The 16,943-nt window shown below is 54.3% G+C and overlaps 5 protein-coding genes across 5 annotated transcripts; 4 read left to right on the top strand and 1 right to left on the bottom strand.

The window, feature by feature from the left end:
- Positions 1–177: 177 nt before the first annotated feature.
- Positions 178–1,239, top strand: MYCGRDRAFT_66569 (uncharacterized protein; the record flags this gene model as incomplete). The annotated part of the gene is made up of 1 exon (XM_003857168.1): positions 178–1,239. One exon carries the CDS (start codon positions 280–282, stop codon positions 1,237–1,239), a length of 960 nt encoding a protein of 319 aa, XP_003857216.1.
- Positions 1,240–2,967: 1,728 nt separating this feature from the next.
- MYCGRDRAFT_102625 (uncharacterized protein) lies at positions 2,968–3,819 on the top strand (the record flags this gene model as incomplete). Its single annotated transcript, XM_003857169.1, has 1 exon — positions 2,968–3,819. One exon carries the CDS (start codon positions 3,089–3,091, stop codon positions 3,704–3,706), a length of 618 nt encoding a protein of 205 aa, XP_003857217.1.
- A 2,177-nt stretch (positions 3,820–5,996) lies between these two features.
- On the top strand, positions 5,997–7,894 carry MYCGRDRAFT_34921 (uncharacterized protein; the record flags this gene model as incomplete). The annotated part of the gene is made up of 2 exons (XM_003857170.1): positions 5,997–7,496; positions 7,550–7,894. 2 exons carry the CDS (start codon positions 5,997–5,999, stop codon positions 7,892–7,894), a joined length of 1,845 nt encoding a protein of 614 aa, XP_003857218.1.
- A 209-nt stretch (positions 7,895–8,103) lies between these two features.
- Positions 8,104–9,761, bottom strand: MYCGRDRAFT_53507 (uncharacterized protein; the record flags this gene model as incomplete). Its single annotated transcript, XM_003856393.1, has 4 exons — positions 8,104–8,157; positions 8,217–9,070; positions 9,129–9,559; positions 9,615–9,761. 3 exons carry the CDS (start codon positions 9,645–9,647, stop codon positions 8,656–8,658), a joined length of 879 nt encoding a protein of 292 aa, XP_003856441.1.
- Positions 9,762–9,989: 228 nt separating this feature from the next.
- On the top strand, positions 9,990–16,802 carry MYCGRDRAFT_89657 (uncharacterized protein; the record flags this gene model as incomplete). Its single annotated transcript, XM_003857171.1, has 1 exon — positions 9,990–16,802. One exon carries the CDS (start codon positions 9,990–9,992, stop codon positions 16,800–16,802), a length of 6,813 nt encoding a protein of 2,270 aa, XP_003857219.1.
- Between the last annotated feature and the right edge of the window lie 141 nt (positions 16,803–16,943).

Raw genomic sequence — 16,943 nt, 5'->3', positions numbered from 1 at the left:
TAGTCGGCCGAGCTCCTGCTTATTATGTCAGTCCTGAATTCTACGCGGGTGAACGAGGAACGATTGGCACGAACCACACGACGACAGCTTCAATCCGAACGGACACAAAGACCTCGCGAAAGCACTGTTGTACACTCGCTTGCTCGGGTCGTCTGTTGCTCTGCCGGCCCATCATGCGAACAAAGGGCCGTGACACAGCACGTCGTACCTCCGCAATTGGCTGACGACAAGTCCTATCACTGACGCAGAACATACCACGATCCACGCATCATCAGAACGATGGACGCCTACTCGACCGGCGCGAGCTGGTCCTTTCCGGATGATATTCCTGGGACTTGGGCGCCAGATGGAATCAATCCACAGCAAAGTAGCTCGAACAGCCCGACAGAAGGCTCGTACCACCAGAAGCAAGAGGAAGAGACAGAGCCTGCAGCAGAAGCCGAGCCACAGCCGAAGCGCACGAGAACACACTACCCACCACGGCAATGCCGAATCTGTCTCGAGGTCGTGCAACCGACGCTGCACTACGATACCACGCCGTTGCCCGCATCCATGCAATCGCTGCCTCGTGTCTCGTACGAGAGCGAGGACGGCGGACGACTCATGTCTCCATGCAAATGCAAAGGCAGTCAGAAGTACGTTCATGAAGATTGCCTTGGAGCATGGCGCAGAGCAGATCCATCGCAACAGCGGAACTACTGGGAATGTCCAACATGTCGGTACAGGTACCGGCTCCAACGTCTGACTTGGTCCAGCTGGATCACTAGCCCTCTCACGCAGATTGGGCTCACGCTATCCATATTCCTGATTTCCATATTCATACTCGGCTTCGTCGCAGACCCCATCATCAACATGTATCTCGATCCGGTCACGACCATTGCTACCGCTGGTGGTCCGACTGGGTCTCTCATTTACGAAGATGAGCCTACGTCGTGGTTCGAGCATTGGATCAAAGGCCTGGCATCACTCGGATTGCTGGGCTTTGCCAAGTTCTTGTTGACACTGTCGCCATTCCAGTGGTTCAACATACGAACTGGAGGCGGACTCGGCAGAAGTGCAGTACGTGGCACTGGGAGGGACAGGCTGCAGCAACTCGGGTGGATCACCATCATCGTCGGCATATGCACGTTTCTGTTTGCTGTTTGGAAGGGCGTTCGAGCTTGGAGTCGGAAAACATTGGCGCATGCTGGCGAGCGCGTGATCGATGTTCCTGGGCAGGATGACGATGAAGACGAATGAACGATGAGAATCTGTTTCTTGTCGTTATTTTCAATCGATGCCATTCCACGCGACTCGTGCTGCATTGCCCATCACCGACCAATTCCGCACTATCATCTTAAGTTGGCACTCCCCAGATCAGTGGTGTGACAATTAGTCGATGTGCGAAGATCAAGCCGCCTGCTGGATTCTTTCTTCCCGGGCGTTATGCCTGGGATTTTCGAGGAAAGCATAGCGCTACCGCCGAACCTACGTCAATTGACGCCAACTCACTCGAAAGGGGCTTCGATGAGTTGGTGTCCATCAACAGATTCGGTACAATTAGTGAGGTGATGAGCAAGCAATGTAACGCCAATACCTTAAGCATCGAGGTCCCGTCAACCTCATCCTGCCATCCTGTCCTCACTTCGCATCCTTGTTTCAGAAGCATGTGATCGTCCTTAATACAGCTAAGGCACTCTGGTTGAACGGAGACCTTCTCCATCCTGTATCACAAGCTCTACCTGGAGCTGGGTGGGTCCGCGGAAAGCGGGGCTATCAGAAAAGCTTCCTGACTTTCCTATTCGGGAAGGAGTGAAAAACTGTCACCTGAGACAGAGTGAGAAGCTGGAAAAGAGTGAATGAGCATGACAATCGAGTGAAGCAGAACTGAATAATCATTGTAAGCTAGCAGTGTCCTGTAGTGAACACTTTTTCTCGATACTTGTAACAACTGCCAGATGCCAATGCCAAGATGGAAGAGCTGAGACGTCGCTGCCGCGCCGTGGAGTCGCCTCTAGAAGGCACGAATACTGATATTTCTCTTCTCTCCAGAACACACATGGCCGCCGAAATCCTCCGCCACGCCGGCGACCTGCTCGCACGCAGCCAGACCACCGAGAGGGAGCACATTGCGGTGCGCGACATCGTGACTGTATTTGAACGCATGCGCGCTGTTCTTCTTCGCCTCTTCGCCGACGCCTTCGACTTTCGCTTCGCCGTTTCCCTTCTCAAAGACGATGCGCAGCTTTTGGACGGCGTGTTCAAGGAGTTCTGCGACATTTACAACCAAGTTGGAGAGAAATGCAAGGCTTTCGCCATCGATGGAACAGACCTCCACAAGTCGGATCTCATCGAGACCGTCGAGGAGCGCCACCTGCATTTCAAGTATGCCAGACGCACTCATCCAACACCCTGCAGTTCGCTGACGGTGCTTCCCAGACCAGAGATTGAGAGACTGGACAGCATCGCCCTGCTCTTCAAATTGATTGAGGAGCACTGGCAGGCAAGTGATGAATGCCAGATTTATTCCCACTGCGGGAGATGACTGACAACCCCGAGACAGGATCATGTGTACCATCCGTACCTTCATCAGCGTCGCCGACAAAACAACGGCCGTCTCTGGAAGCTGCACGAGATCTTGGAGCCGATCACGTTGATCGCCGCTGATCTGCACAGCACTGCCTGCGAGTCCAGACAATGGGCCTTGAAGACAGACCGAAAGTGCAAAGATCTCCAAAAGAAGCTCCACGCGGCTCGCGATGTTCGTTCTGAACAGAATGCGAAAGGTGAAGCAACGTCGTCAGTCGAGCAAGAGCAGGAGTCCATTGAGTCTGCCGAAAAGCGCGCAAGTGGCAAGGACAACGATGGTACACATACAGACATGAGAGAAGAAGATCACGGCATCCATCTGCCGAAGGAAGACGAACAGCCTGATTTGAGACTTCCCAAGAACGAAAGCGGTATCGCAATGCCCACCAGCCACATGAGCGACAAGGCTACCATTCCACCGGGTTCGCACATTGATCCAATCGATCAAGCCATTGCTGTCCCGGGAAATGGAGACATCCCATCAACCTTAGCCGAGCCTCAGTCCGGAATCGGCCTTGTCATGGGATCAGAAGGACCTTCAGACATAGTTCGCAAATTCGGACGATCTTTCAGCACTGTCGAAGACGCGGTCCACCATCGAGGCCACGCAAGAGCCGTCACCGAAAAGGCTCCCAACTACAGCACCAACATTCAGGGCTCAGAGCTCAGTGTAATGGGAGAGCCGCGACTCGGTTCCGTGATTCGGAGGAATGGACATAGTGTTCCGAGGATATTCACAGGAAGCTTCTCAGAGCTGGAGGATAGCATTCGCAAGCTTCGCCTACCTGTGTCTGAGATTCAGCGAGTGCCACAGACTGCAGGCATTCATTCGGTGGCAGTGACCACCGCCCGCACCACACCACTCTCGAGCGTACCACCAAGCCCGAGGATGCCACCGAGTCCCGCCACCCTTCAACGTCGAGAAGCCCTTCTTGAGCGTGACGTGGCCTTCCAGGACCGTATCATCAAGGGTGATGTGATCCGTAGTCGCCGACCATCAGACCGCGTGCCTTCTGAATTGGCACTCAACATTTCTGGTAATTCTCAGCAACACGATGCTTTGGAACGCTGGCTCGACGAGGAAGTAGAGCCCACTGTCTTGCGCGCATCTCGTGGCCAGAAGAAGAACACTTTGTGAGTATTCCTCAAGCAAGAGCAGGTGATCAGCAATCGCGAAAGACTTTCGCTTTGACGATGATGTTTGACAAGTCAGGATTGTCTCCATTGTCGTCTCCAATCTTGACGACGTAAGGAAAGGTAGCGCATTTGACAGTGCTCTCAACTGTCTGATCGCCGTCAGCGGAGCAGTCCTCCATGCTTTCGGCGCTGAAGTGGGATCCGGGTAAAGGGAGGTGGAACTCATATCGAGCTCGCTGGACTCGATACAGATGCGACAAAGTTATTGCACGCTTGACGATGGTATTGAGTGATGGCACCCGAGTTTCCAGGTCTTCGGGCATAGCATCAGTCAGAGCACTCAGAACCAGACAGATCACTTCGGACATGCTTCTTGACGCTGACTCGACCGACTCTTGTATACGTCCGCTCTTCTTGACCAGATCCAGCGTGAAAGATCGCCATCTGTTGAATGTCCCAGGATCCAATACTGACGGTAAAGTCTCTGTAGTCTTTCGTAAATATCTTCGCCAGTCTCCTTGGCTTGGCAGTCCGAACAGCAAGGGCTCCTCGAAAATCTCTATCAGATAAGAGACGACCACGGCCTGTATCGCAACCAACTTCACGCCGGAATGATAACTTTCGAACACTGGCCTCAAACGGTCCATCTGTCCCGGTTCCGACACACTTTCCAGGCGCGCGCACAATTCCGCGGGCGTCTTATTCAGCTTGGTTCGACGGAAGTTGTTTACGACCCAATTCTGAACTTCGTGGTGGAGGTGTTGTGTTTCCTGGGCAAAGGTCGAGTCCGTGACCTGGTTACCCGTCCAGGTGGCCGTGGAAATGCTGCGCTTCAGGTCCTGCAACTGTCGCATGGCCAGACTAGCTTCTTCCTGACTCTTCGCTGAAATAGATCCGCTGGTCGTCGATCCGCTTCCACCGCCCAAGCCGTCCTGTTGCTGCAATTGGAGCTCCAAGTCCTCGACGTCTTTCTCCAGCTTCACGCATCGGTCGTGGTATCTTCTCCCCTCCCCAGCGGCTTCCTCCGAGCGACGCACTTTCTCCTCCAAGGCCACGCACCTCGCATTAGCCTCCCTCAACTGTTCCTTCAGCCTCAAGGCGTCCATCTCCGTGTCAGGAGCTCGAGCCGAGTATGTCCGGACAGGAAACCTTTCAAAACGCTTCATTGGAGTATCTCCCGTAGCTTTGGTGTCCTTTTGTTCGAAAGCCGCTCTCAAACTGGCGATCTGGGAGCCCGTGCGCCGCACACTTTGATTTCTGTTCATCAACGACGTCGCAGAATTGCTAGCATCACTCCCTGAGCGTTCTGTCGGATCGTGCATCATCATGGACGTATCTGCCACGCCGCCAGTAGAAAGATCAAGAATTGGAATCTGCGTCAAGCTCTCCATGACGGAAATTGCGCTGAGATCTTGCTCATGTCTCGAAGCATCGTCGTCCCCAGGGCCGTCAGCGTCAGCGTGGATGAGAGCCGGGGTCGGATCGGCCTCCTGAATCACAAGCTCTTCTCGCAGCATTTTATTGCTGCACCAACAGCCGGTGACATCGGTACATCAGCGGTTCTCCTATCGTTCCTGGTCTTCCCACAGGGTACCGGGCCTAGATTATTGCGGAGGTCCGACTCGCTCCAATTTTATTTGGGCTCGTGATTGCTACGCATCTAGCAGTCTCTCTGCGAGTATTCCCAGAAACATACTGATGACGGTCATATCATTGAGTCAAGATACTAGGAGGCGTCCAAGGAGGTTTCACTGGACACACAGGAGGTATACTAGTTCTACTGATCGCCGCTGTGACGTTTGGCCACGATCGGGCCGGAGGGAACTCAATCACAGCTTGGCTTTGCGAAAGCCAATGGCCCATCGCGGCGATGACCGTACCACGAGACACAGCTCTACGACACCACGACGTGTTAAGACATCGCATTACGAATCAAGACCGCAACTCGACCATGGTCGATGCCCGGATGATCTCGTCAGGCGAAGTCTGAAACTCCGGGTCGCATTACCAGAGCACCTTGATCGTACCTGCATTTCCACTCCATCACCACCCTGCAATGCCCGTCCGGTAGCTGTTCGCTCGGCAATGCGTGAACGGTTCCAATTCTGTGCCGCTTCGCTCTCAATCGCTGTCTTGGCCAATTGAATCTCGTGAATCAAGACGTCGAGGTCCGCTTTGGACTACGGTTGAGTCTGAAGCATCTTACGCTCGTCGACAGGGAGTTCATCGCCCAGAGGACTTGACTTGTGAGCATGACCCGCAATGCACCGAGTCCGCAACCCGCAACTTCGATGGATATCAACGGCGTTGAGAACAAGCTGGGCGGACTGACGCTCGACGAAGACAAGAGCATCATTCACTTCAAGCAAGACAGATTGGTCGTCGGGGTAGACTTTGGAACAACTTTCAGTGGGGTCGCAGCGGCCTACAGTGCTACACCGGACGAGATCGACATTGTGAAGAGTTGGCCTGGCGGTAATGGAATCACCTCGGACAAAGTGCCCACGGAAATCGCGTACGAGAATTCGACAACAGACGGCCTTGATACGAATGAGGCTGATATCAAATGGGGATTCCAGTTCAAGCCGCACGAGACCCGGCTTCGCTGCATCAAGTTATTTCTCGACCGAAATCAGAAACTCCCCCACTTCGTCAGTCCATTGGAAACGGCAGCCCAGTTGCGAAAATGTGGTCGAACGGTGATGGATGCGATCACGGACTACCTGAGCAAGATATACGAGCATACAATGGAGACAATGTCGAGGAGGTATGGGGAAGGCTTCATGAAGACGACCAGGGTGGACTTTGTCTTGACTGTGCCTGCTGTGTGGTCCGATGCCGCAAAAAATGCAACATTACAAGCGGCCGAAAGAGCTGGAATGGGCAGCAGACATGAGCTGAAGCTGATATCAGAACCGGAGGCTGCAGCAGTGTACACGCTGAAGACAATTCAGCCCGGCGGGCTCACCGTCGGCCAAAATTATGTCGTCTGCGATGCCGGAGGAGGCACGGTGGACTTGATCGCGTACAAAGTGACCCACGTCAATCCTCTCAGGATCGAGGAAAGCGCTGTTGGAACTGGTGGTCTTTGCGGGTCGGCGTTCTTGAATTATCGCTTCGAAGATGCGGTCAGACAGCGACTCGGACAAGAACGGTATCTCGAAATGCGGGACAAGAAGGCCAAGACCTGGATGATGGGCCTGCGCTATTTTGAGGAGTTTGTCAAGAGAAATTTCAATGAAGACGAGCACCAAGAGGTCAACATTCCGTTCCCCGGACTGCCGGATGATGAAGAAGCTGGACTGGATTGTGGCTTCATGGTCATGTCTGCAGAGCAAGTCAAAGAAATATTTGACCCGGTCATCTCTGAGGTGTTGGATTTGGTCGAAGGGCAAGTAGAGGCTGTTCGGTCCAAAGGTGGACTCGTGTCTGGTATAATACTGGTCGGCGGGTTTGGGCAGTCTAATTACCTGTACACACGGTTGAAGCAGCATTTCAGCTCTGAACCACCTCCGACGTATAGCGTCACGCCAACGCACGAGGCAGCGCAAGCGCAGCACCAGAGCATCGAGGTACTACAGCCCATACACGCCTGGACTGCAGTCGTACGCGGAGCGGTGCTCCGGGGTATCGAGGGTAGCTCGGTTGAGACCAGACGAAGCCGATGGGCGTACGGCACAAGCTATGCTACCGTCTTCAACGAGGCGAAGCACCCGGCCGAGGATCGGTACTGGAGCCCGTTGTGGGAGCGATGGATGGTCAGCGATCGGATGCAATGGCACCTGAAGAAGGTGAGCGAACACCTTCACTTTCGTCTTGGCTGGCCTGCTGACGTGCATTCTAGGGTGCTCCAATTTCTGCCGACCAGCCTATTTCTTTCCACTACACTCGTAACTTCCGACCTGGCCAGTCCCTGTTGGTAGAGGACGATCTGATCGCCTGTGAGAGCGATGATCCTCCTGACTCACTCACTTCGGAATTGGTCAAAGTCTGCACATTGACTACAGATTTGAACGCTGTGCCACGAGGACTCTTCACACGACTGACGACAACAAAGGGAATCTTGTTTGATAATTTGGACTTTGAGCTGCACATGAAGATAGAGTCAGCGGGACTAATGTTTGAGCTTTGCGTTGATGGGGTCAAGTACGGCAGTGTCAATGCCGAGTTTCATTCTCAGAGCGTCTAACAGGGACAGCTACTGTATGTAATAGTTGCGACGATACCTCAGTGAATGAATATATGGCCTGAATGGACATGCCCTTCAAGTTGGCTCTACAGGTTGAAGCCTCAGGCATCATCAGCGAGTATGTCATCGATTCAGCTGGAGGAAGACGAGCTTGAAGTTATCTCGAATTGCTCTCCAGCACGTCGCCCACATCTACTCAACTACAATGCGTGGAGGCAATGTCATCGCGGTGAGTTTGGCCACGGTATGTGGTATAGCTACAGGTAATAGCACTCCTCGGAAACTCGCAATCCATACAAACGACTACTGACGCGCCGAATAGCATATACCACATTCCAGCCAGCTCTCGAGGAACAGAAGGAAAGAAGAGAGTCGCCCCTCGCAGCGTCACACAAGGACCAGGATATCAGGGAGCAGGAAAAGAAGATCAGCCAGGCCATCACATCGGACTTGAACGAGGCAAAGGATGAATTGAAGAGGACCGGCTTTGCTTGGGGAATAAGACAAGCATTGTTCGGCACGGAATCGTCTCGTACCTCGGCCGCCGCGAAGAAAGGGAAGAGCCCTGGTGAATAGTCGGACACAATACGATCATGACATACTGGAGAGATCGCGGTGTACCGGCAGCGCAAAGAGTATGACCTTCACAGCAGTGTTGCACACTCTATCGCTGAAAGCCAGAGGGGATTACCAGTCAGCGGCATCACGTCCACCCCAAACCCATTGCCGCTTTGTGCACCACACCAGATCACGGTCCCAGCTCATGCGAAGTCTTCTTCCTTGCTTTCCACGTTCTCCTTCACCCGAAGGAGAAGGGTGGTCTTCCACTTGTCCAACTTTGACATCTGGTCGAATTGGAACAATTTGTCGGCAAACTTCTCTTGGTCGCCCTCTTCTACCGCCTCGGAAAGGTCGACCAAGAGCTGATGCTCGCGCGTCTGACTGAAAGCCGGATCAAGGTCGCGGTAAGATTCGAGCGCTCTGTTGGTCGCGACCGAGTCTCCGTTCGCCAAGTGGCAGATTCCGGCTTTCAAGAAATACTCCTTGACGGACCACTTCATCAGGTTGTTGTTGATGGCGGATTTGGCTATCCGCTCGTAATTCGAGATGGATTTGTTATAGTCCGCTTCGAGGGCGGCGATATCGGCGAGCTTCAGATATAGCTTGTTCGCGAGTCTGTTTTATAGGACATCGATCAGTCGTGTCAACAATCGAATCGTTGCGGCACACTTACTGCTCGGCGTTGTCGTTCTCATACCAGGCCGCTGCCATCTCGTATGCCTCCATTGCCCGCTTCTGGTCGCCTAGCTCGACCTCGTATAGCTCTGCGATGTTCTGCTTATGTGTCGCTGCTCTTCTGAAGTTGCCCTTCATTGTGTAGTGTTGTATGGCCTGCTCCAAGCATCGCGCCGCTTCCTCAGGCTCATCTTTCCGGTACGATTTGTATGCCTCCGTCAACGTATTTGCCGCATCATCAGGCTCGTTCAATTTCTGGGACTGTAGAGACGCGGCCCGCTCGAAAGCCTGCCCCGCTTCCTTGCCAGCCTTTTGCATGCGGAAAGCGTTTGCTGCCTGTGTGTAGAGCTCGACGGCGTTCTCGTACTTCTCCGTGCGGCCTCCAAATAGAGAGAAGCCAGCTCCGGCAGACTGCGCAGCCTTTTCCGCCTGATATCATGTGTCAGTACTCAATTGTCGACTTAGCTATCGCAAGGTGTGATACCTTCTGAAGTAGAGCTCGTGGGTCTTGCGCCATGGTTGTCGTCACGATCGGTCGTTGGGAGGTGTCAGGTGAGGGAGTAAAGTATGGATCTGCCACTCAAGACTGTGTTGTCTGCTGGAGGTCGGCTCTCCCGTGTACTGGTTTCAGGTCGTTTCGTTCGTGATGTTGTGTTGTTAGGCAGACGTTTATCCTGGCATCCGACCATCGTCACAAGTTCGAAGATTGAATGCCTGAGGCAGGCACCCCGCACTAGGAAGTCGCGTTCAATCGCGTCTTCCAATTCACAAAGCCGTCTTACACTCGAGCATGGGCATACAGCATTCACAAGCCGGACATGCCATACTTCTGCACTTCTAGACATGTGCAATTTACCAAATGAAACGATGGCAAGATCGAGGCGAGGTGGAAGACTCAGAAGATGACGAAGAACTCAGCCTGGAACTGGAATCGCCCGAACACGAGCGCCCATGGAAACGACCAAAACTTGACCACGGTTCGGGAGCTGTACAGAGTGAGAACATCGCTCCATGTCCGATTCATAGCGAGCGTCCCTTCACTGTCCAGGACGATGATGATGATGATGGCTGGGCGGCGACCAAAGTGGCGAAGACCTACGGACGCAGGGCAAGGACGAAGGTGGCCGCAGCATCTCCAGCAGGACTCGCATTGCCCGGCGGAGAGCCCGATGCATTGGAGGCTGTCACTGAAATCACTCCCGCGCAGAACTCGTCGGAAGGCCACCTTGCGCAATCAGCGTCACCCAACGTCAACCTTCGGCTATCTGCTCAGATCTTGCCCACCGCACGCCAGGACGGGGGAGCTGCAAGCAGAAATGAGTTCCTCCTCCAGCGCGGCCGACTTGGCTCTCCCGTGCGGACGGTCGCCCCCCTACAGCTGAAATCCACAGCACTGCGCAAGATTCCTCGCAAGCAACTCCAACATGACATATCTGAACGCAGTCGCTCTTCCCCCGAGGACGAGCCACAACTTGCCGAAGACGTCTCAGGCAATCCGGATGATCCTAAAAGCTCTACTGAAGCGAGCATCCAAGTCTCTACGAACGAACACGAATTTCCTCACATCGATGACCTGGTGTCATCCCCACTGAGCGAGAGAGAGGTCTCGCCACCGGCAGATTTCCTGCAGCGTGGGCGTGATCGCGAGATGGACGACGCTCTCGTGGACCGTGATCTGGATGTGGAGGCCGATGCCCGCTCTCCTCATTCTGCCGCGAATGCTCGGCGGAATTTCAGGACCCGGAAGGAGGTTCAGCTGCATCCATACATGTTTGACAAGGCCCAGTACCAAAAGCAGTTCCGAGAACGAGGTCTGAAACCCATTCGACTTATTGAGCAGGACATCCCCAATGAAGAAACACAATCTGCCTCCCATAGTGATGGTAGCCAACCTGCCATCGCTAGCTCTGCAGCGTCCACGCAGAGTATGATAGCTGAGCCAATTGGTGCAAATCAGCAGGCAGACTTCAACACGGATTTCTTCGACTTCCACGTCAGTTCTTCCGAAGATGGATCCGGTCTGGAGCCCGCCCAAAATCAACGCAGAAAACTGAACTTCGTCAAGCATAAAACGAATCCTAGCTTCGATGCGGTCGATCAATCGCGTCCGTCCTCTTCAGGCGCTGCAGATCTGGGAATTCCGCCCTCACCACCTGTGACTTCGAGTGATGCAAGCACGCCTAGTCACGAGCAGAGTTCGACAGGTCAGCCAAGCTCCAGGCTTCGCTTGCCGCGAAGTCATACACCGGTGCCACTTCCTACACCGCACGTCTCTTCCGATGCGAAGGGCGCTGGCAGCGGCCGCCGCTCCCGCACGGAGCCACGCGAATTACCTGTACCATCTTCGCCCGAAGCAAGTTCTTCCGAGGATGACGCAGATGTCAAGGCTGCAATCGAGGCGCGAAGACTACGCAGAGAGCAAAAGCGCATCAAAGGTGTTCTGCCTGCGTCGTGGCTGAGGATAGACTTCAGGAATCAAACGCGTCAAGAATCGCTATCGCCCCCAAGGCGTCGACTCAGCACTGCTAGCCCTCCAAAATCGGAGCCGCGAAAGGGAGTAGCGCGCAGATTAACGACTGCGAGATCGAGATCGCCGGGTTCGCAGAAGCTGCGTGAGGAAGGCATAGACAATCCAGACTCCGAGGCATCGGTCGAAGAAGTCGGAGGGCCAGCTTATCGCTCTGCCGGTATAGACAACACTCGAAATATCTTGGCCTACGGCGGGAGGGTCGTCGACGAGGACGATGATATGGAGAACGACTTTGTCGACCCGATGCTCGCAGGCAACGGGTTCACGCAACGACGAGCACCCAAAGACCAAAGACGAAAGCAGCCCTTGATCACTCAAGCCTTCCACAAGACTCCGAGAGATCACACGGCCTTCTCGAATGAGCGGCCTGCGCACAAAAGTGTTCGCACTGGACTTGGCTCGCACCGTGGAGCGCAGCGCAAGCGTCAACCAGACTCCAACCGAGCATACGCCCGTGCCAGTCGATTGAGCATCGCTGACGCTCCAATATCATCCTCTGCTACCACCACCGACTTACCGCAGTTTGTGCGTCTTGCATTGCGGCGCACACGAAAGAGCCTTGACCAGGGTCGTCATTCACCCACATACAAATTCGTGCGACTAGCCACTGCCGAGGACACGAAGGAAGCAGCTTCTGTATTGCATGCATGGCGGAATGGTTCTTTAACTCCTCGTCAGCCATCGCCGAACGCGACGCGCCGTGTCCCAGCATCGTCCGTTGATCATCAACGCAGCACATTCCCGGATATGATGGGCCATCTATCGTTGCCGCCAGACGCACCCAGCAGGTCGCTCGTTTCCAGGCCACCCGGAAAACGCAGGCCTATGGTGCGACAGATGAGAATCAACGATCATGCATTCGGCGATAGCACGCCCGCGAACGCGCCGACGACAGCTGCGCGAAGCCATCCAAGGCCGCGGGTGCCCAGACAATCGAACTTACCTCGTCTGCGTGGAGGACAACTCGAGACGCTCGAGAGCGACTTCATCTCTGCGCACCGTTCCGCCGCTTTCGGGAATCGCATGCATCACTTGACAGAGACTACAGCTCTACCAGAAGACCGCATCGTAACCTCTGGCTTCCATTTAGCAAGATTTCTCGGCGAGGGCGATGAGACCAGTGGACCGTTACGAACTGGACCTCTGACCCAACTCAACGAGGCCACAGGTGGCACAATCATGGACGTTGAGCAGGTAGCCCAGCGCCTGCCACATCGAAAGAGAAAAGCGCTTGCTCGTCGTATCAATGCGGATGCGCGTGAGTATCGACAACCGAGTGAGCCGTTGCCCGACATTGTAGCCACCACAGAAAGTGTACAGCCAATGCGTAATGTCGTCGGAGAAGTGCTTCAAGGCTTGGGCTCATTCGGTACACGGTACCCTGTCGATTTCGACATCCGGCCTATGCCGGCTGGCACTTTGTTTCAGCACACCACATTCATTGGCAGCGGTGAATTCAACGACGCGCTGAAGCTATCACAGCGTGACTTGTCGCACGATGTCGGCCGAATCCATGTCCGCATCGGGGTTCAGATCCACGAATGGGGGCCTTGGACTGAGGATGTCGCTGCTCAATTCGCTCGCATCCCTCAGGTCGTCGACGATGCGTTGAGCGAGCTGTACCGCCTTGAACCAGATAAGCGTGATCAGGAGAGAGCCGTGATAGATCGCAACGTCGACTACCTGCTTCGGTCCGTTATGCGGTACTGCTCGAAGTGTCTCTGGTTCCTGGACGTTGTAGATCGCCAGTCATGCGTTCAGAGTCTCTGTTGCCTCGTGGCTCACTTGACCGATGTGCTCGGGCAGCGCGTGGGTGCGTCGGCACCATTGCCACAAACGATCACTCGCATTGCTCAGTATCAGCTTGTGATCGCAAAGCTAGCCTGTCAACTAAGCGATCATTCTGTTGTCGGCCCGGATATCAAGAAGGACGCCGACCAGCTGCTCTCTCGCACATCTCTGCACCTTGCCCGAACTGGGGTGATGGGCCAATTCAGGGACCTGAGAAATTGCTATGAGCATATACGGTCCGATCCCATTCACGCAGCGGGTATCGACGGCGAGGCGTGGACATTGAGCAGCTGTGTCATTCTCAGCCACGTCGTGCGTGACGGCCATCGTTCCAAAGCTCTGTTTTGGGAGACCATCTTCACAGCGATGGACATCAATGTCTCTCAAACATGTGCGGTCCAGGAGTTTGAGACGGTCTGGTACAGCATCTTCACCCTGCTTCCGGCTTTGGAATTCGATGCCATGGGAATCGTACGTGTCGGTAGCAGACTGACATCGAGCCAAGATGGTTGGAGTCTGCCTCAAAGGCTCATCAGCAGGGTTTTCGAGTTGTACGAGACTTCCAGCAATGTTCGCGGCTACAGCGTCAACGAGTACATGCGGGCAATTCTTCAAAGGTGCCATCACCTTGTGAGCGGATGGGGATGGTGGAGGTGCGAATCCGTCGTTACCCTTATATACGACTTCTTCAGTCGCAGAGGGCTGTCACTCTTGAACAAGGAAGAAAGCCGTGGCTCTCCGAAATTTCTAAATCTGCTCGGCACTCAAGAGGTGACCCTTGAAGTCCAGTCGGACGACAATTCATTTCACATGTTCCTGAAAATCTTGGCCACCGGATTGCTGGGAATGCACAAATACCAGATCTACCCGGACCGCAAGACCCAAGGATTTGCATGGCGATTCATACCGAACCACAACAGAACGTACCGGAAGGACGTCGACGTCGAGCGCGCAGCCTTGGACTCTCTGCGCAACCACCACGATCTGCTCTGCACGCTGTACTTCGCGTTGCCTTCCGGGCATCGCCCAGGAGTCCATCTCCTGCGCGCGCTCGTCGATCATACCTCATCGCATCGTGAAGCATGTCGCCTCAACGTTCGATCATGGGCCCATCTCGCAAGCTACCAAGTATCAACATCGGAAAGTCGGTCTGAAGTGCTGCCACTGACCAGCTGGTACACGGACGTCGTAGCCGCTACAATGGCACAATACCGCCTGGCAAAGTCCGAGGCCCAGTCCGACTTTATTCGAGCCAAAGAAGAAGGCGCAAAGCCTAGCGAGACTCTACTAGAAACGACCGTGGCCAACAATCAAAGGCAGATCGCTGCGACACTTGTAGACGCTCTCGCGGGCCTCAAGCGAGCCGTTTCATCCGCTAGCAGTTTGGCCATGGCCATGTCGTTAGTGGAGGGCACTGCATTCTGGGATGTCTTCGAATTGTTTGATCCAAACCAGCGTCGCTTGATCAGCTCCATGAAAGAGGGTTTGGACGTGGTCAGCGCTGCACTCGACGCTGAGCGAAAGTTCGGCAACAATAGCATCAGCCAAAGCTTTTCCGAGGACAGTCAGGAGTTTGGCGATTTCAGTGCGCTGCAAGAGTTCGCCACCAACGATGAGGCGCATGGCGGTACATGCTCATCTCTGGCCGGCATACTTCTGTCGCCAGTTGGAAAATTCGTCTCCAACGTGCTGGGTGCCGATGTGGCGCCTGATGACTCTCTATTGCAACATGTCGTGGACGTTTGGGTTCGAGTTGCGAGCATGACGGTCAAGAAGCTGGGCAAACACTGGTTGAGCTACCTTGACGAGTACAGCGCTACAGGCTGGGCACAGATGCGCGATACCGCTCAGAAGCGAAAGTTCACTGCCTACTTCATTTCGCGCGTTGTGGAGCTCTCGGAAAATGACAATGAGGTTCGACAGCACGTGTTGACAGCATGGCTACAATCAATGGTGGAAAGGGAAGCTTTGCTGAAGTTCCAACATGTGTTGACTTCCGCTCTGCTCAATCATCGCGCGCATGACCCGTTGCTTGAGAACCTGCCCTTCGCTAAGGACACAACATCCGGACTGTACAACATCTCGATTGCTGAGATACGTCAAAGGCGCCTTGCCCTGATCTCAGCTGTATTGTGCAATATGCGACAGACCTACGAAGGTGTGGAGCGCAAGCGAGTCGACTCTTTCCAGGAGGCCCGAAGGATGCACATCGCAATGCTGCAACGGGTCATGCAGACCATGAAGAGCAACTACGGAGAGCTACAGACCTCTCGCGCACGACCAAGCTCTGAGGACAGCGGTCAGGGCGCGTATGTCGAATTTGTTCAGCAAGTCGTCTCCTTCCTGCAACAACATACCGCAGACATTTGCCCCGTCGATCGATTTTTCACCGACTCCGGTGCATTTCCGTTGCCAGTGGACGATCCAACGTACGTTATAGGGAAGCTTCGGCGTTACGTACCAAAGCTCGGCGACCCAGGAACGCGCAAGGCTCTAGCAGTTTTCGTCCACACTGTCGTAGAAAGGGCTGTGCTCGAGCAGCAGCAGCAGTACCTTGTCAATCAGATGGCCATCGCCGTCAAAGGCGTCCTCGAATACGGCAACGTGCAGCGTCCGACCTTGCGTCAGGTACTGCTCACGTCCATATTCCCTGCCTACATCGAGAATGCTTTGCAGACGGCTCACTCCTGGATACCACTCATGCCAATCTTGCAGGCCTGCCAGCGCATTGTCCCGGAGCTCTTGTACTCGATTCAGATTCAGGACGAGCGCAGCGTTCTCGCCGTGATCGACAGCATGATGGCCGTGTTGCAAAGCATCAATCGGGAATGTCACCGAATCCTGGTTGGCATCAAGGAGTGGGTCGACCTCCCTCACGTATTGAAAACACTCTGCACAATGGTCGCAGTTGGCACGTCTTCGTTCACGGTGATTTCCTACATTGCGCGAGCGACTTCGCTCGGCTCAGAGCTCAAGGAGGAGATGCACTACCTCCGTAAGATGTTGTCGATGGTTGAGGCGCGGCTCCGTGGCAGCGGCGAAGTGGATGTCTTTGTCCCTCCTCTCCCCCTACCGCACGATTTCGAATACACATGGCAAGACACAAGAGATTACGTTGAAAAGCAGGTTGAAGAACCACAAGTTCCGACATGGCGCAATCGAGAGGGGAGCTACGAGATACGGAGAAATGGCAGCTGGAAAGAGGTGGTTGTGGATCTGCAAAGCATCGCATCGGAGCGTGCGAGTTTGCTGAAGGAAGTGGAGGAGTTTGGAAGATCGTATCATGCAACATTCAGCATTCGGTCGCGGAGAACACGGTCAGAAAAGGAAATAGGTTGCATCTATATATGAAGGAGAATGGGCGATGATTGGGACAAATTCACATCGGATCATGTCCGAGCAAGGTTCACCCTGCGTAAGCAGCGAACTCATCAAATCACATGTCTCGTCTTTCGCGTCACATTGTCGAGGAATCAGACAAGGTGCTGAGCC

This window comes from Zymoseptoria tritici, chromosome 1 (genome assembly GCF_000219625.1).
Source record: "Zymoseptoria tritici IPO323 chromosome 1, whole genome shotgun sequence".
NCBI classification, from domain to species: Eukaryota; Fungi; Ascomycota; class Dothideomycetes; order Mycosphaerellales; family Mycosphaerellaceae; genus Zymoseptoria; species Zymoseptoria tritici.
This window is presented reverse-complemented; position numbering and strand designations above follow the sequence as displayed.